Source organism: Diospyros lotus, chromosome 3 (assembly GCF_014633365.1).
Source record: "Diospyros lotus cultivar Yz01 chromosome 3, ASM1463336v1, whole genome shotgun sequence".
In the NCBI taxonomy this organism is placed as follows: domain Eukaryota; kingdom Viridiplantae; phylum Streptophyta; class Magnoliopsida; order Ericales; family Ebenaceae; genus Diospyros; species Diospyros lotus.
The window spans coordinates 15,178,138-15,195,825 of NC_068340.1; the positions used below are offsets into that span (position 1 = coordinate 15,178,138).

The 17,688-nt window shown below is 38.3% G+C and overlaps 1 protein-coding gene and 1 long non-coding RNA gene across 4 annotated transcripts in view; both read right to left on the reverse strand.

Moving 5' to 3' along the window:
• The window catches only part of LOC127796823 (ATP-dependent DNA helicase homolog RECG, chloroplastic), a 71,720-nt gene that overhangs the window by 7,253 nt on the left and 46,779 nt on the right, over window positions 1-17,688 (reverse strand). For all 3 annotated transcript variants that reach the window (XM_052329224.1, XM_052329225.1, XM_052329223.1), the window contains one exon: window positions 9,194-9,766. In XM_052329224.1, the coding sequence (XP_052185184.1) occupies window positions 9,194-9,766 (573 nt within the window). The remainder of the gene's footprint in view (window positions 1-9,193; window positions 9,767-17,688) is intronic.
• On the reverse strand, window positions 1,272-9,186 carry LOC127796824 (uncharacterized). Its single transcript, XR_008022100.1, has 2 exons — window positions 1,728-9,186; window positions 1,272-1,634 (listed from the first exon to the last, which is right to left on the reverse strand). It is a non-coding gene; the product is annotated as an uncharacterized LOC127796824 (long non-coding RNA).

Sequence of the window (17,688 nt, forward strand, 5' to 3'; positions counted from 1 at the left end):
GAAACAAGAGAGAGTGAGGAATCTGGTGATGAAGAATCGATGAGGGAATTCTATTAATGAGATAGCAAGCAGCGAGGACAGCATTAGCCCAAAAGCGAAAGGGGACATCATGATGTAGAAGAAGAGTGCAAGCAATTTCGATCAAATGTCTATTTTTATGTTAAGCAACCCCATTTTGCTGTGGTGTATAGGCACAAGACAATTTTAATGCAAGATCCCCTGAGAAGACATAAAGGTAGTAAAGGGAATATAAAAATACTCAGGGATATTGTCACTACGCAATACTTGAACAGAGGTATGAAATTACGTTTTGATTTCAGCACAAAATGATTCAAAAATTGAGAATAACTCAAAACGATTTTTCATTAAATATAACCGTGTGCAACGAGAATAATCGTCAATGAACGTTACAAAATATTGAAAATCCAAAACAGACACGACACGACTAGGACCCTAGACATCGGAATGAACTAAAGCAAACGGGGACAAAGCCCGATTATTGACACGTTTTGGAAAAGAAGTGCGAGACTGTTTCCCAAGTTGACAAAACTCACAATGAAAAGAAGACAAACTAGACAAATTGGGGACCATCTTCTGAAATTTAGCCAAACTAGGATGTCCCAAACGATTGTAGAGAAGAGTAGGAGACCCAGTGTTGTTAAAGGCTCAAGGCACACTAAGGTGCAAAAGGTCTTGGAACTTGAGGCGCAAGGCGCAAGACGAGGCACTCGCTTGGCAGGTGCAACACGCATGCTGACTAAGAAGAAAGAAAAATATACTTCTTAATTGAATAATAAGTCATAAAATAGATCCTAATCACATATCAACATTTATGTTATCAAAAAATTCAAGAATTCAACATATATTAAATAAATCTATAAACATACTTCATGACATACCTGTAAATTTCAGCAAATTAAATCCCATCATATTTCAACAAATCAAAAAAAGGAATCGACATTTAAACACCACAAATAAAAAACAAAATTAATATTTGACATATATAATTAAAAGACAACAAAATAGTACTAAAAATGTCATTAAATTTAAGCAAAACCCACCAAAAAATGTTAATTTTAAGACTTTAAGTCAACAGTCAACTTAAAAGAAAAAGTTAAATGATCAAGCTTAAACCATTAATAGGTCCTAAATGGCTAAATTTTAATTAGGATTAACTAGATATACATAATAAACTATAAATCATCCCCATCATCAAGATCAAATGTATCCTCATCTCCAATATCTTCTTCTCCGTCATCTCCCTCTCCATATTCTTCTTCCTCGTCAAGATCCATTGGAGCATTTGAAGTTGATGCCCTTGTCCCCCTCCCCCTTGTCAAATTTGAAGTTGAAGTCGCTTTTGATCTAGTTGAGTGATTAGCTTCTTCAACACCAGATGCCATAGCAACATCAGCCCATGTCAAATCATGATCTTCATGTACCAGCTCATCATCTGACTCTCCAAATTTATCAATTGCCCCAAGCAACCACTCATTACTTTCATCAACTTCATCTAAAGAAATTGGATCAATTGATTTACGCAAACTGAAATGACGTCTCAAAGCTCTATTATACTTGACAAATACCAAATCATTGAGACGTTGCTTCAATCGATTTCTTTTTTTGCTGTGAAGCTGTCATAATTAAATTAGAATCAATAAGTTAAAGAAATAGGAAATCATACACCTTTAGTGGTGAATATTAAGAATAAGATAAAACACTCTTACATGCTCAAAGACACTCCAATTCCTTTCACAACCTGAAGAGCTACAAGTGAGGCTACATATCTTGATGGCAAACTTTTGCAAATTAGGGGTTGCAGTACCAAATTGAGACCACCATTCAACTAGGAAAAAAAATACCATAATCAGTAATTGAAAATTGCTAGTTGTAGACTAATGATTAGACTTACTTAGATTATTAATTAAAAAACCATATTATCTGGTGCCAATTGATTCCTTCCTCTTATGTATATTTGTTTTCCAAATATCCCTTCAATATTTTTATACAAGCTTAGCTCTTTAGAAATTTTGTCTTGCACCTCTGCAGTGGGATCTAACCTCTCTATGGTTTGATACAACCCATCAATAATCTCTTGATCTTCTCCAATGCTTGCATTTGAATAAAAAATTCTGGATTCAAGTAATATCCAGTTGCATGTAAAGGACGATGCAATTGAATATTCCACCTCCCATCAATGATTTCAAATATTTGCTTGTATTTCCTTTCATCATCAAAAGATTTTGCAATGGCTTCTTTTGCCCTATCTATAGCCTCATAAATATAAGGCATAGTAGGCTTATCCCCATTATCTACCACTCTAAGTACCTTGACAAGTAGTCTGACACCTTGAGAGCATAAAGAACATTTTTCCAAAATGAATCTTGTAACACTGTTTGAGATGCGAGCTTACCATGTGCTTCTCTTACAAATTTAGAGTTAGTCCACTCTTCTGAAGTGAACATCTTCCTCAAGTTGGCTTTTTGTTTATGAAGTCTTGAAAGGGTGAGGAAAGCCGTGGCAAATCTTGTTTTCTCAAGTCTTAGCATCTCTCTCTTTTTTGTGAATGTTCTCATCATATTCAACACTTGTGTAAAGCTATACAAGAATCCATTTACTGCACATGCTTTTTGAAAAGTCTTCTTCAATATAGGAAGTTTAAAAATATCTTCTAACATTAAGTCTAAGCAATGGGCAGCACATGGTGTCCAATATAAGTGCTTTCGCTTAGCCATTAAGAAGTCTCCTATAAGACAAGTTAAAAATCTATCATTAAACTAACAACATCAACATCATTCAAAGGTAAAAGTTAAAAAATAGCAAACTTACCAGCTAAAACATTAGCCGAGGGATTATCAGTGACAACTTGAACCACATTTACTTCACGTACTTCCTCTACAAACTGGTCAAGTAATTGAAATATTTTAACAGCATCCTTGGCATATGAGGAAGTATCAATGGATCTAATGAACATGCTTCCCTTTGGACAATTTACCAAAAAGTTAAGCAAAGATCTCTCTCTCTCTTATCCTTCCAACCATCACACATAAGGGAACATCCATATTTAGGCCAATCCTCCTTATGACTCTTCATAATTTCATTTGTGCGTACCAACTCCTTCTTAAGATAAGGAACTCTCACCTCATGATAACTAGGAGGTTTCATGCCTGGACCAACTCAACCAATAGCCTCAATCATTGGCTTAAATCTTGGATACTTGACTGCATTGAAAGACAAGCTAGCTTCATACATCCATCCTGAAAACCAAACACAAGCATTCTCCCTTAGTTCTTTATTGACATGGGTCTCCATTGTTGTTTGCTTCCCAATGCTCACTTTAGGTTTAGGAGGCAAAAGCAAATCCAAAGGCCCTTTCATCCTTTGCTTTTTTTGTTGCATAGTTAAACCTTGACTTGAACTTGAAGACATAGGCCTTTTAACACTTCTTTCAAAAACCACTTCATCATCATCATCATCTCCAAGAGTATCAATGTCGTCAAAATCTGGTATAACATCACTATTATTCTTCTCTTCTAGCGTTTTCGACATATACTCTCTAATTTCTTCTTTAACATGTAAAGGACATTTTGGACAAACTTTGGCATTCCTATACCCTCCAACAAGGTGTTGTTTAACTCGGTAAACCCCTCATTTCGTTATTTTTTCACAAAAATTACATTTTAAAGAGTTTATGTCATTTGGATCTAGCACTGTGTTATATTTCCATGTTGGATCTTTTCTACCACGGCTAGAGGAGCCACTAGGAGCATTTGAATCAGATGCCATTAGGATTAGGATATCTGCTATAATCATCATAAGCAAGGAATCATAAATTTGAAAAAACATTGTAAAAAAATTCTGAAAAGAAGCATGGATCAATAAGTGGCTGAATTTCAACCAAGGAAGGGAAGGGTTGAAAAAGAATTCTAATTAGTGGTGGGATTTTCGGGAATGGAGAACTGATGCAGGACAACAAGAAGAAAGAGGCAACAACAGCAGGCATTAACAAATAAAAGAAAAACGAAGAAGAAGCAGCAGCAGCAGGCATCAACAAATAAAAATTAAAAAAAAAAAAAAAGAACTGAAGAAGAAGAAGAAGAAGTAGCAGTAGCAGCATAAGAAAGAAGAAGAAGAAGAAAAAGAAGCAGGCTAGCAGTAGCAGCAGCGTAAGAAGAAGAAGAAGAAGAAGAGGAAGTTTAGCAGCAACGTAAGATTCAGAAGCATTCGTGTAATAAGAAGAAGAAGGAGCAGGAGGATAGCAACAACGTAAGAAGCAGCCGTGTAAGAAGAAGAAGAAGGATAGTAGCAACGTAAGATTAAGAAGCATCCGCATAATAATAATAATAAGAAGAAGAAGAAGCAACAAGGATTGTCGAAGAAGAAGAAGAAGAAGAAGCAACAAGGATTGCCGAAGAAGGATAGCAGAAGAAGAAGAAGGGATTGTCGATATGTTACCTTGGCCTGGAGAAGCAGTGAAGCACCTCAATCAGAACTGGAGAAGAACTTGAAGAGTTGCAGTTACTGGCTTGTTGTGTTGCGTGAGAAGAGAGTGTTGTTGCGTAAGACAATTGGTGTGGAGGTGTAGTCTTTTGGCCTTCTAGAAATCAGATGAGCTGGAGCATGATGATATTTTTGAGTTTTGTTGATTTTTTAATATTGTATTTTATTATTTTCTTTCTGTTTAAGTTTTAACAGAAAAATGTTTAAAAAATAAAACATGCTGATTTTTCAACTGCGCCTGAGGGAGGTGCGCCTGGGGGAGGTCCACCTGAAGGGCCTAGGTGCGCTTGGCTGGATCTCTCCTCGCCTGGGCATGGCAAGGCGAGATGGTTGCGCCTTAAGGGGCCTTGCGCCTTTAACAACACTGAGGAGACCCAGTCACCAAGCAAGTAACAGGAGCTGCAGGAAGGTTTAGATGATAGAGACCCTGCAACTCACATCCGACGCCAATCATTTGTCCCGTATCGCGATCCTTGATAGTAACAAAATGGTGATCAAAGGTGATAGAATAATTTAAGGCACAAGTAAGTTTACTAACAGAGACAAGATTAAAGGGACAATGACAAAGATAAAGAACAAAATCTAAAGGCAGAGAAGGTAAGGGTTTGGCAATGCCAACAGCTTTAGCAACAGCTTTGGACCCATTGGCTAATGTTACAGAAGGTAAAGAAATAAAATTAGTAAAATCAGAGAACAAATGGGGATTACCAGAGATATGGTTAGAAGCACCTAAGTCCAAGACCCACGGTCCTAAAGGGGATGACTGAGCGAGACAAGCAGTGTAATCACCAGAATGGGCAATAGAAGCAACTGTGGATGAGGATTGCTGGGATGTCTTGTACTTGAGATACTCATCATAGTCAACCCCAGTGAGAATGACAGATTGCGGTGGATGACTATCAAATGACTCATATCGAGAACCATCAACATGAGCAACATCAACACGAAGAGGGCGACCATGCAACTTATAACATTGATCCTTAGTATGCCCCCACTTGTGACAGTAGTCACACTTGGGGCGTTTGCCCCAATAACCACAATCTCCTCCCTATTCGCCACTACTCTGAACCTGTGAAGCCACAACTAAATGATCACCTGCGGAAGAGAGAGGCATTGTAGGAACAGATGAAACCCGAAGAAGACGAGAATACACCTCATCCATAGTAGGTATAGTAGGACTAGCTAGAATCGAACAGGAGCAAGCTTAGGATCAATGGTAGCAAGCGTACACACCATGAAGAACTTATCCCGCTGAGCGAGATCCTCAGCAGTGGTCTTACCGACAGGTAACAAGGAGTTAAATTCAACTTTAATAGAGGCCATCCGACCAAGAAAATCAGGAAGAGTTAAGACCCTATTGTCGTAAACTAAGCAAATTAGACAACACTGAATACAGACATTGAATGTCATTTGTATATAACGCCTTGGCATGAGATCACAATTCACAGCACATGATATAGTTAGTATAGATCAGATGAAGAGTAGGATCAATTGACTGCAACAGGAGACTGCACAACAAAGCATCAGCTCTCTGCCACTCAGTTTTGTCTGTGGTCACATTCTTAGCCTTGGTAGTTAGATGATCTTGTAAACCTTGACCCATACACCATAGTTCAACCACCTTGGATTAGGAGATATAATTGGAACTGCCCATTAGCTTCTCAATAGCAATGGCTAGAGAGAGAGACAGAATACCAAAGAAAGAGCCAGATTTACTTGTACCATCCATCTTGGATGAAAGGGAGCCCTACAAGATTAATAGATTTGAAACAAAAGGGGTTAAATAAGCCAAAAAGAAAGGATGGATAATCTAACACAAAAAATGAAGCAGAGGAGGCGTGCTGGAGCGACGGCTGATGGCGAAGGCTGGCGACAAAATCACTGGGACTGGGATGAACTGAAGGAGGCGAGTCCAACGATGAAGACGGCGTTCCGATCAGAGCATTGGAGAGAGAGATCGAAGCAAAAAAAAGGTCTTCATGAACAGTGCGAGAGAGGCAGCGCGTGGCAACGACAACAGCGATGGGCCTCCGGGGTTCGACAGATCGGAGGCTGGCGAATGCAACTATGACGGCTGTGCGTGTGATCGATGGCCGAACGATGGAGAACCGATGCAGATCAGTAGCGCGAGCGACGAGAACATGGTGGGTAACGACGGCGGTAACACGGCAAGCTACGGCGGTTGGCGGCGACGACGGCTAGGGTTTGTATTTTGGCTCTAATACCATGTGAAGCTTAGAGAAAGAAAACCCTAGCTTTTGGTATGTATATTCAATTAATTAAACTCATAAACTATACACCTATATATATACAAAATACTAAACGGGCCATGGGCCACGGCTTATAACTTAAGATTAACCCTAGGTGTACTATATACACAACCATACAACCTAACAGTTTGATTTCGTGCCACAATTCTATTAAAACATTGTAATATTCAGTTCGTCTAGTTGGAAGTGATCATAAACGATAATTGGAAGTAGACGAACTGTGGAAATGGCAGCGACCAGAGGAACTGAGAAAACTAGGGAAAGTATTGTGTAATCGTGGGAGAAAAGTTGCGCTAACTTCAAGCAAAAAGCTGGACCGAATGGACGAATTGCTGGTTCGACTTGTTAGGATGTATCCAGTCAGTATTCCAACTAAAATTGAGGTTAATTGGATTGAGTTTGTGGAGGATCGAGGTGACCGGTCGGGAGAGAAGTTAATAATCTATGTGATTGATGAATTTCATAAACTTAAACAGGTTGGTTTGAAGAATTAAGGCCTTTGATGTTGACTTTGCAACCTGCCTTAACGGAGCGATACTACATTTCCAATTTTATTAGTGGTTTGAAAGACGAACTAAGGTCAATGGTCAAGATGGCTGCATCCTAACGGATCTACTGAGGTCTGAGAGTAGCCAACAGATTGAAGGAGCTTCTAAGGTTGCAAATCATGTCGAGCAAGAATCAAAGGAAAAATTGGAGTTAGACCGGCCAGTTGTAACTAAAAACTCTAGCAAGGAAGAGAGATCAAGCAAAGATGTTGGTGGGGATCATAGTTTATATTTGCAGGAAGTAAAAGATAATGGAGGAGACCTCTACTGAAGATGAGGAAGGAGAAGATGCTGGGAAAATGGTGGAGGAATTTGTTGTTGAGGGGAACGAGACTCTTGCTGTTGTGCTTGTTCAAATTCTCATTCGAGAGCAGCAACATTGAATTTGGTTTTGGCTTGCAAAGCAGTTTGAATTTCTCTCTACTACTAGAGATGATATGGTGGAAGCTATGATAGGTCAATTGGAATTAATTCTGATAGCAATAGGGAATGGGTGGATGGTCGAACTAGGTGTTGCAACAAATCACAGTATTGTTGTTTTTGGAGAAAAAGAAACGGAAAGGCAAAAGAAAAGAGAACTAAGATATAAGAACAAGAAAAGATGAAGAAGAAACTAGATGGTGAAGATGGGAATTGGATGAAGTAATTTCTTCGGGAGGCATGCAGAATCAATGGCCATAATCACTTCAAAACTTTGCTGTGATTTCTTGGGGACAAGAAATCTTTTAAGGAGAGGGGATTGTCATGACCCTAGGATATAATGGTCACTAAAGCATGTGGCAATTACTGATTTGTATTTTTTCTTTTACAACTAGTATTTCTTAGTTAGATTTATGTTTTAGATGAGAAGTTGTAATACTTTCAGTTAAAAAGGATAACTGAAAGCACAAACAGTAAGAGTAGCTATATAAGCTACCTGAGAGGCTCTTTCGGAGGAGTTTTTTGACTAATTGATTGAATGTTTCTCTCTCTTGAATTCTCTCTGACATTTCTCTCTTGCATCTTTGTGCTCTTCTCTCCCTTCCTCTCCATTCTACTTCTATTCTTGCTGTCTCCCTCCATTTCTGTCTCATTCTTCCCTGTACTCTTCTCAATTTCCCATCCAAACCCTAGGGTTGTAACAATAACATAATCCATATGGATGCAGTAGCACTAGAGTGACTGAATAAGATAACCATAAGCAAGAGTGAGCAGCACCTATCTCTGGAGAAGTTTAACCATCCAGAGATTTTAAGCAAAAGTTCCTAAATGCTGTAATCACGTACTGCTGCATTTTGGGACACCATGGACATAAACACGTTAAGTCCACAATAATATTTGTATCCAGATGGTGCCTTCCCAATTTCAGAACCTTCATAGCAGCATACAGGATTTTAGTTGATGAGATTGTATGTAGTATGCATCTGCATGAATTCTAGATGGGTGCAAGAACAAATAATAAATGATATGCTGTAAAAATACTGACTCAAAATTTATTGTTTAAAGAAAACTCAAAAGCTAGAGGGAATGAATGAAGTTGCTAGTTAGCACATGTTATATGAATGCTATTTTTCTTTCCTTTTTTTTCGTTTTGCTTGGTTATATTAATGCTATTTTTCATTTTCTGTTCAAAGTGAAAATTGCAGTTCAATGATTTTACACATATTAGCGTTGAAGAGTTGTGCATTTCTATATGATCATCCAAACATAATATGTGTACCATTCTGTGTCTATATATATGTGATAGAATGTTGGCTCAGTGTCACCACAAAATGGATGCTACATGGAAGAAATGACCCCAAAATGGTTTCCAATGTGAGCAAACTTATAACACCAAATAAAAATATTCACATAAACAGGGTGCATTTACTTAAAATTAGAGGAATAATTTTTTACCAACGCAGCAAGATGTGCTTCCTGTAGAATATTTCCATCGATCTCTAACCTGGCAATAGGAAACTCTGGAAGGTGTCCTGACTGTTTCTTACCAAGCAAGTCACCAGGTCCACGTAGTAGAAGGTCCACATTTGCTAAATAAAAACCATCTGATGACTTCTCCATCACCTTCAACCGGCTTATGCCACTAGCTGTAGAAGCTAATAAAAGGCATTTAGACTTCCTTACTCCACGCCCAACTCGTCCTCTAAGCTGGTGAAGTTGTGCTATTCCAAATCTCTCAGCATTCATAACAACCATCATAGATGCGTCTGGGACATCAACACCAATTTCAATTACTTGGGTAGAAAATAGTATTCTTAGTTCTCCAGATCTAAATTGTCTCAGCGCTTCATCCTTCTCATCCCTTTTCATTTTTCCATGTAGCAACCCACAGTTGTAACCCTCAAACCTACTTGATATGGCCTCAAAATCAGTTAAAACAGCACGTAGTTGAGGCAGGTGCTCAGATTGCTCAATGACTGGATATACCAAATATACTTTTCCCCCAGCTTCCAGCTCATCTGTTATCATCTGTAAAAACCATTCAAATTAGATAGGGTTTTAGAAAGGATACAAGGATTCACTGCAATTACTATCTAAAGTTGCATCTCTTTGATGGATATGATCCATAAACAGTTCAGTATGATCAGAGGATATGTAAAGACATAAGTTGATAAACTTAACCCTTAACCCCTAAGAATGCTAAAATAACAACCAATATTTCAAAAGCAATATAAAACGTCTAGCATGATGGTATGTTATGGAAACCAATGACTTTCTTCCTACATTCATAGAAGTATAACTGTACTCTGATTTGGCTGCTGACTTTTGGCTCAATGTGCATTATTTTATTCAATTTATGGAGTAAAACTGTTCTCTGTCATTATTTACTGTGAGAATGGAATTCTTTTCATTCAATCTTTACACGATGATATAGGGTTGAGGAATCACAACATGGGAAAGATTACAACAAATGAAATTAGGAAAGATTACCTATACAAATTTCTAGGAAAGTATCCTAAACTGGAATTAAGAAGGTATCCTAAACCGATTTTAGAAATTTCAAAAAACAGTCAAAAAACAGAGGTTTAGATCAGCTTTCAATCTTCTAATGGATGATTAGTCAACCTTTCCTTTTCCTTTCTTTTGTGTATTCTATGGGAATCAACACTCCCCCTCAAGCTGGTAAATGAATATCTATCATTCCTAAGTTGCCCCCTCAAGCTAGTGAATGAATATCTATCATTCCTAAGTTGCATACCAAGTCTTCAAACTTTCTAGTAGCCAGCCCCTTTGTTAGTAGGTCAGCCACTTGCTTTTCAGAGGACATAAGGTATATGGATCAGACCTGCTTCCAACTTATCCTTTATAAAATAATGGTCTATTTCTATATGTTTTGTCCTGTCAAGTTGCACAGGATTATGAGCAATACTAATAGTCGATTGATTATCACAAAATAATTTGATTGGACCATTGATGGTAATTTTTAGATCCTCTAGAACAATTCTCAGCCATAACTCACATAAACCAAGTGCCATGGCCATGAATTCTGCTTCAGCACTAGACCCGGCCTATTTCTTACTTCGCCAATATACAAGATTCCCACCTAGAAACACACAATACTCGGTTGTAGAGCGTCTTATCAGCTAGGAAGCCTGCATAATCTGCATCTATGTAGCCTTTAATATCCAAATCATTACTTGACCTGAATAAAATTCCCTTACCCAGTGTTGTTTTCAGATAGCATAGTATCCATCTCATTGCCTGCATGTGTTCCTCAGTTGGGCTATACATAAATTGGCTTATCAAACAAACAACAAATGCAATGTCAGGTCTGATATGTGAGAGAGAGATCAAACAATCCAACAATCTCTTGTATCTCCCCTTGTCTACTAGAATTTCCTCCCAATTTAATGTTAGGTTCTATAGGGGTGCAAGCTCATTTTTCTCCCAGCAAGCCTGTTTCTTTTAACAAATCCAGGATATAGTTGCGTTGAGATAGAAAAATACTTGCTTTAGAATATGCCACTTCCATTCCCAGAAAATACTGGAGTGTACCAAGATCTTTAATTTCAAAAATCCGGGCCAAGATGTCCTTCAGGACTTTCTGTTCTTTAATATCATTACCTGTAATGATTATATCATTCACATAAACCAGCAAAGCTGTCATCTTCTCTTTTACTGAGTGCTTAATGAATAGAGTATGATCTCCTCTACTTTGGCTATATCCCATGTGTCTCATGGCCTTAGAAAATATATTACACCAAGCTCTCGGTGACTGCTTGAGGCCATAGAGTGCCTTTTTAAGCTTGCATACTGTTGAACCAGAGAAATAAAATGGAGAAAACCTTAGAAGAGAACTTGGTGAGGTGTTGCCTTTTTCTATACATTAATTAAGGCTAAAATTAAGACCTAATTACAAACTGATTGATAGCCTAATTACAAGCTGATTTACAACCTAATTACAACATATTCCAACACTCCCCCTCAAGCTGGAGCATATAGGTCATCTGCACCAAACTCATTACAAATGAAACAAATATGCGGACTTCGAAGAGACTTAGTGAACATGTCTACCAGTTGATCGACTGAATTGACAAAGCCAGTGGCAATACATCCAAATAAAATCTTTTCTCTGATGAAATGACAATCAATTTCTATATGTTTGGTCCTCTCATGAAAAACAGGATTTGAGACTATATGCAAGACAACTTGATTATCGTAGATTAACTTCATTTACGTCACCTCATCATATTTTTAGTGAACAAAAAAGCGGCCGCCTTAGGCGTTGGCCCGACTAGTCGGTACCAGGCGGCGCCTAGGCGACCAAGGCAGACGCCTAGCCGCGTGAATCGCCTGGCCAAGGCGGACGCCAAGGTGGCCAAATCAACCGTGTGAAGCATTTAGTATAAATTGATTAGGGTTTTGTTTCCTTACCCGTTACCCCTTTCTCTTGTCGATTTCCCCTTCTCTCTCGCGCGCACCGCCACCGACAATCTATTGCTGAATCGTCGTCGCCTCTCTCGTGCTCGCACGTCGCCACCGTCTCTTGTAGTTGCAGAGTCATCGTCGGCCCGTCACCATCGTCTCGTGCTCGCACACCGCCACGCCCACACTCTGGTTGTCTCTTCTCTTGCAACTTCACCTTCTTCACTCGCCGTCGCCACCGTCTCGTGTTCGCTGCTCGCACACCGCCACACCCTGGTTGACGGTTGTCTCTTGCAGCCTTGCTCTTGCAGCAGCTTCAGCCTTCATCTTCTTCAATCTTCACTCACCCTCCAGGCCTCCGCCTCTTTCGGTAAGTAGTAGCAGCAATAAGCAAGCAGCAACGCTGCTATTGCTTGCTGTTGCTTCTCCCCGTTTTGTTTTTTTTTTATTTTTCTGTTATTTAATTTAGTATTTATATAATTATATTAATATCTGATTATTTGTTATTCAAATACTTATTAATTATTATTATTAATGTATTTAAAAAATTAACATTTGCAACTTGCAAGCAAGCAACAAATGTAGCAAGCTGCCTTTGTTGCTGCTTGTTGTTGCTGGTGCTGCTTGGACTATATATTGTTAGTTTTTGGTTTTGTTTGTTAGCTAGTTAGCTTAATTATCTATTTTAATTCAATCATTCAAAGTCAATTTACTCAGGAAAAAAAAAGAAAAAATAAGGAAGTCAAGTCGGATGGAATTGGGAGTACGGAAGCATCGTCCGATGCCGCCTCAGTTCTTAAAAGGAAATCAAATGATGTCGGATGGGAGTATGGAATGTTAATTAATCCAAAGAACATGGTTAAAGTTAAATGCAAGTTGTGTGGTAAAGTTATGTCTGGAGGAGTTTACAGAGTCAAAGAACACATCGGCCACATTTCCGGAAATGTTTCTGGATCTCCAAAATCTTCTTCGAATGATAAAGCTAAATGCAAGAATGCTATTGTTGAGGCAAAGAGTAAGAAGAAGAATAAGAAGCAGGAGGAATATATGATGATATCCTCGGTTAATATTTCTGACAAGGGGAAAGGAGTGGATGATGAAGATGAATTGGAAGAGTTAGGGAGCAAAAAAACGCCTCGTACTCTTGGCCCTATAGATAAGTTTGCAAGCTCCATTAGTCCTGAAATTTGTTTGAGTTCGAGAATGACACAAAGGCAGCAAAATATTAGTGAAGCATTGTTTAAAGAGAGAACATAGACTATACAAGGATATTGTGCTAGATGGGTGTACGAAGCTGGTATACCTTTCAATGCTATTGATCATGATAGCTTCAAATTGTTTGTTGAGGCGGTTGGTCAATTTGGGCCGAGGTTCAAACCTCCTAGTCAATACCAGTTGAGGGAACCGTTATTAAAGGAAGAAGTTGACAGAATGAAAGACTTACTAAAGAAGCATGAAGAAGAGTGGGCACAAAATGGGTGCTCTATTATGACAGACGCTTGGACAAACAGAAAAAGGAGCATCATGAACCTATGTGTTAATTCTAGCATGGGTACTGCTTTTCTTTCTTCAAAAGAAGCATCAGACAAAGCACATACAAGTGAACTCATATTTGAGTATATGAACAAGTGCATTGAACAAGTTGGGCCACAAAATGTCGTCCAATTAGTAACCGACAATGCTGCCAACAATATGGGAGCAACAAAATTATTGAAGCTGAAGAGGCCAAATATCTTTTGGACATCATGTGCTACTCACACCATCAATTTGATGCTTGAAAGTATTGGGAAAATGCCAAAATATAAGAAAGTCATTGATCAGGCAAAGAGTTTGACAATCTTCATTTATGCACACCATAAGACCTTGTCCTTAATGAGGTCATTTACGAAGAAGAGAGATATAGTGAGACCGAGAGTCACTAGATTTGCTTCTTCTTTTCTTACTTTGCAGAGTTTGATGGAGAAAAAGGCCCAATTGAGGTCTATGTTTATTAGCTCTGAATGGGAGGAGTGTAAACGGTTAAAGAATGCTAAAGGGAAAGCAGCATATGCTACTATGATGAGCATTGCTTTCTAGAATGGTGTAACTTTATGCCTTAAGGTTTTTACACCTTTGGTGAAGGTGCTTCGAATTGTTGATGCAGATAGAAAGCCTTCTGTGGGTTTTTTATATGGAGAGATTAAGCAAGCAAAGGAAGATATTAAGAAGGCCCTAAATAATCTTGAGAAAAACTATCAGACTATTATAGAGATTATTGAAGCGAGGGTGAAAGATAGGCTAGATAGTCCATTGCATTTGGCGGCTTACCTTTTGAATCCCTACTACCTTTTCAAGAATAAGACTATATATCTTGATAATGAAGTGATGGATGGGTTTTTTAATTGTGTGGAGATGTTTTATCATGGTGATAATCATTTTGAATTGCAAGGTCATGTCATAAATGTTGAGTTGCCAAAGTATACTCATAAAGAGGGAGCTTTTGGAAAAGTGTGGGCAGCTCAAGGCTGTGCAAAAAATGATGACAATTATAATCCAGGTATAAAATTCCTTTAATCCTTTTCTTAGTTCCTAATGTGTATTAGTGTATAAATTTGTATACTTGTTAACTTATGTAGTTACATGGTGGATGACTTATGGAAATCAAACTCCAAACTTGCAACGAATGGCAACAAGAATGCTCTCGTTAACCAATAGTTCATCCAGTTGTGAAAGAAATTGGAGCACTTTTGAAGGGGTTAGTGCATATTTTAAAAAAAAATTAATATTTTAAAGTCATTCTCCCTATGAAAATATGAACTATATTTCTTTAATATCAATAACTTATCTATCATTTAAATTGATATTACTTCTATTTTATTTATGTAGATACATACGAAGAAAAGAAATAGATTGAATGTGCATTGATTGAACAATCTTGTCTATGTCCAATTTAATGCAAAACTAATGAACAAGCAAAAGGGGGAGAAGGAAAGGAATGTTGATGTGCTACTTGCTAGTGATGCCAGCAATGCACAAGGATGGATTGTTGAAGGAGGAGATGATGAAGAAATTGAGCCTGGTATGGGGCTTACTTGGGAAGTGATTGGTGAAGCATCCGGAGCAGACGAGATGCTTCAACCTCGAAGAAGTTCTAGGATGAGAGAGCTTCATGAAGATGATTTTCAATCAGAAGAAGAAGAAGAGGATGAGCAAGAGCTCAATGAATTTGATTTTGAGTCTGATGAAGATCATGTATTGGAAGAATATGGAGAGGAAGAATTCCAATTAGATACTTAGATTCTTCAAATATGGTTTATGTTGCATTATTGTTGCTTTTGTCTTATTGAAGTTTGAACCTAGAACTGATCTACAATAATTGTTTTCTCATGCTTAATTCTATATTTCACTTGTCATTCCATTATTGTTGTATTATTGGTTTATGTTGCATTATTGATGCTTTTCAACTTTGATTTAATTGAAAATAACATCAAATTACATCACAAAGTTAAAAAATAAAAAAATAAATAACAGTTTTCCTAGGCCCCCTAGGTGCTAGGCCCCAGCTTGGCGCCCGACTAGCGCCTAGCGCCTTTTAAAACACTGCTTCAGAATACGGGAAACAACATCCCAGTGAGAGCCACATGGGGAGTTAAGAAACTAACTGTTCACACTCACAATGAAATAGATGTTAGGTCTTGTTACTATTAGGTAATTCATCTTACCCACCAATCTCCGATATCTCCTAGGGTCTGACAATGGCTCCCCCTCACCTGGTAGGAGTTTGACATTAGGATCCATTGGAGTGTGAACTGGTATGGAATCTAATAGACCAGTTTCTTCAAAGATATCTAGCGCGCACTTTCTCTATGATATGGAAATATCATATCTCGACTAAGCCACCTCAATACCCAAGAAGTATTTGAGCTACCCCATATCTTTTGTCTGAAAATGTTTGAATAGGTGTTCCTTTAGCTGTTGTATGCCTACCTGATCACTCCCAATGATGACAATGTCATCTACATAAACCACGAGGTAGATGCATTGTTCCGATGGTGAGTGTCAATAAAAAACAGAGTGATTGACTTCACTTTGGGTCATTCCAAAGGCCTAAACCACAATACTAAATCTGGCAAACCATGCTCATGTAAATTGTTTCAATCCATAGAGAGACTTATGGAGTTTGCAAACTAACTAAGACTCCCCTTAGGCAACAAACCCAAGTGGTTGCTCCATGTAACACTTCTTCCTATAAGTCACCACGAAGGAACACGTTTTTAATATCAAGTTGGTGGAGTGGCTAATGATGCTTAGCAGCCAAAGAATGAAATGGATGAACAAAGGCCATCTTCGCCAGTAGAGAGAAGGTATCACTGTAATCCAACCCATAGATCTAAGTATACCCTTTAGCGACGAAACGTGCCTTGAGACAATCAATGGTTCCATCAGGGCCAACCTTGGGGAAAAAAATCCATCAACAATCAATTGCAGTCTTTCCTTGTAGGAGAGGAACCAAATCCCACGTCGCATTAGAGTGCCAAGCTTCTATCTCATCAACCATAGCCTTGCACAAACTAGGATGGGATAAAGCTTCACTTGTATTTTTAGGAATAGGGACAGAAGAAAGACTCGAAAAAAAAGGCACAATAGGTAGGTGATAGGTGGTTATATTTCAAAAAATGATAAATGGAGTTAGTAGACTGTTTACCTTTGTATTGGGTAATAGGGAGACTATTTGGGTCCAAATTCGTGGTGGGAGGGATGTCTAGCAGAGAGAGAGTGAGTCTGTATGGGTCGGCATAGTTTGTGAGCTGGCTCAAGTAGCAGGACAAGGACGACGATGGTAAGTAAGAAGAGAAGGATCAATGGGAGAAGAGACAGGCAAATCCTCTAAAGGCAAGGAAGGAGAATAAAAGGGAATGGGGAAAACTTGATCAATGCTTTACGAGTCAGGCTAAGCAATTGGAAAGAAGGATTGTTGTTCAAAGAAAGGGACATCAGCAGACATGATGTATCTGTTTAACTCGGGAGAATAGCATTTGTAGCCCTTTTGTAATCGAGAATAGCCTAGGAAATTACATTTAAGAGAATTAGCAGCGAGCTTGTCCTGTCCAAGAGATAGACAATGCACAAAACAAACACAACCAAAGGCATTAAGAAAAAGGAAATAAAGTGGCTGAGTAGGAAACAAAATAAGATGAGGGATTTGATCCTACAAAATGAAAGACGGCATGAGATTAATAAGATAACAGACAATAAGAATTGTGTCATCCCAGAATTGAGAAGGAAGATTAGCATGCAATAATAGAGTTCGAGTAATCTCAATCGAATGACAATTTTTCCTTTCAAGTACTCCATTATGTTGTGGAGTATATGGACAAGAGGATTGGTGTAAAATGTCATGAGTAGCCATAAATGTTGTAAATTGAGATGAGAAATATTCTAGAGCATTATCACTATGCAAGGCACAAATGGTTCTGCCAAACTGAGTCTTTATTTCAACACAAAATGTTTGAAATATGGAAAACAACTCTAAATGACTTTTCAAT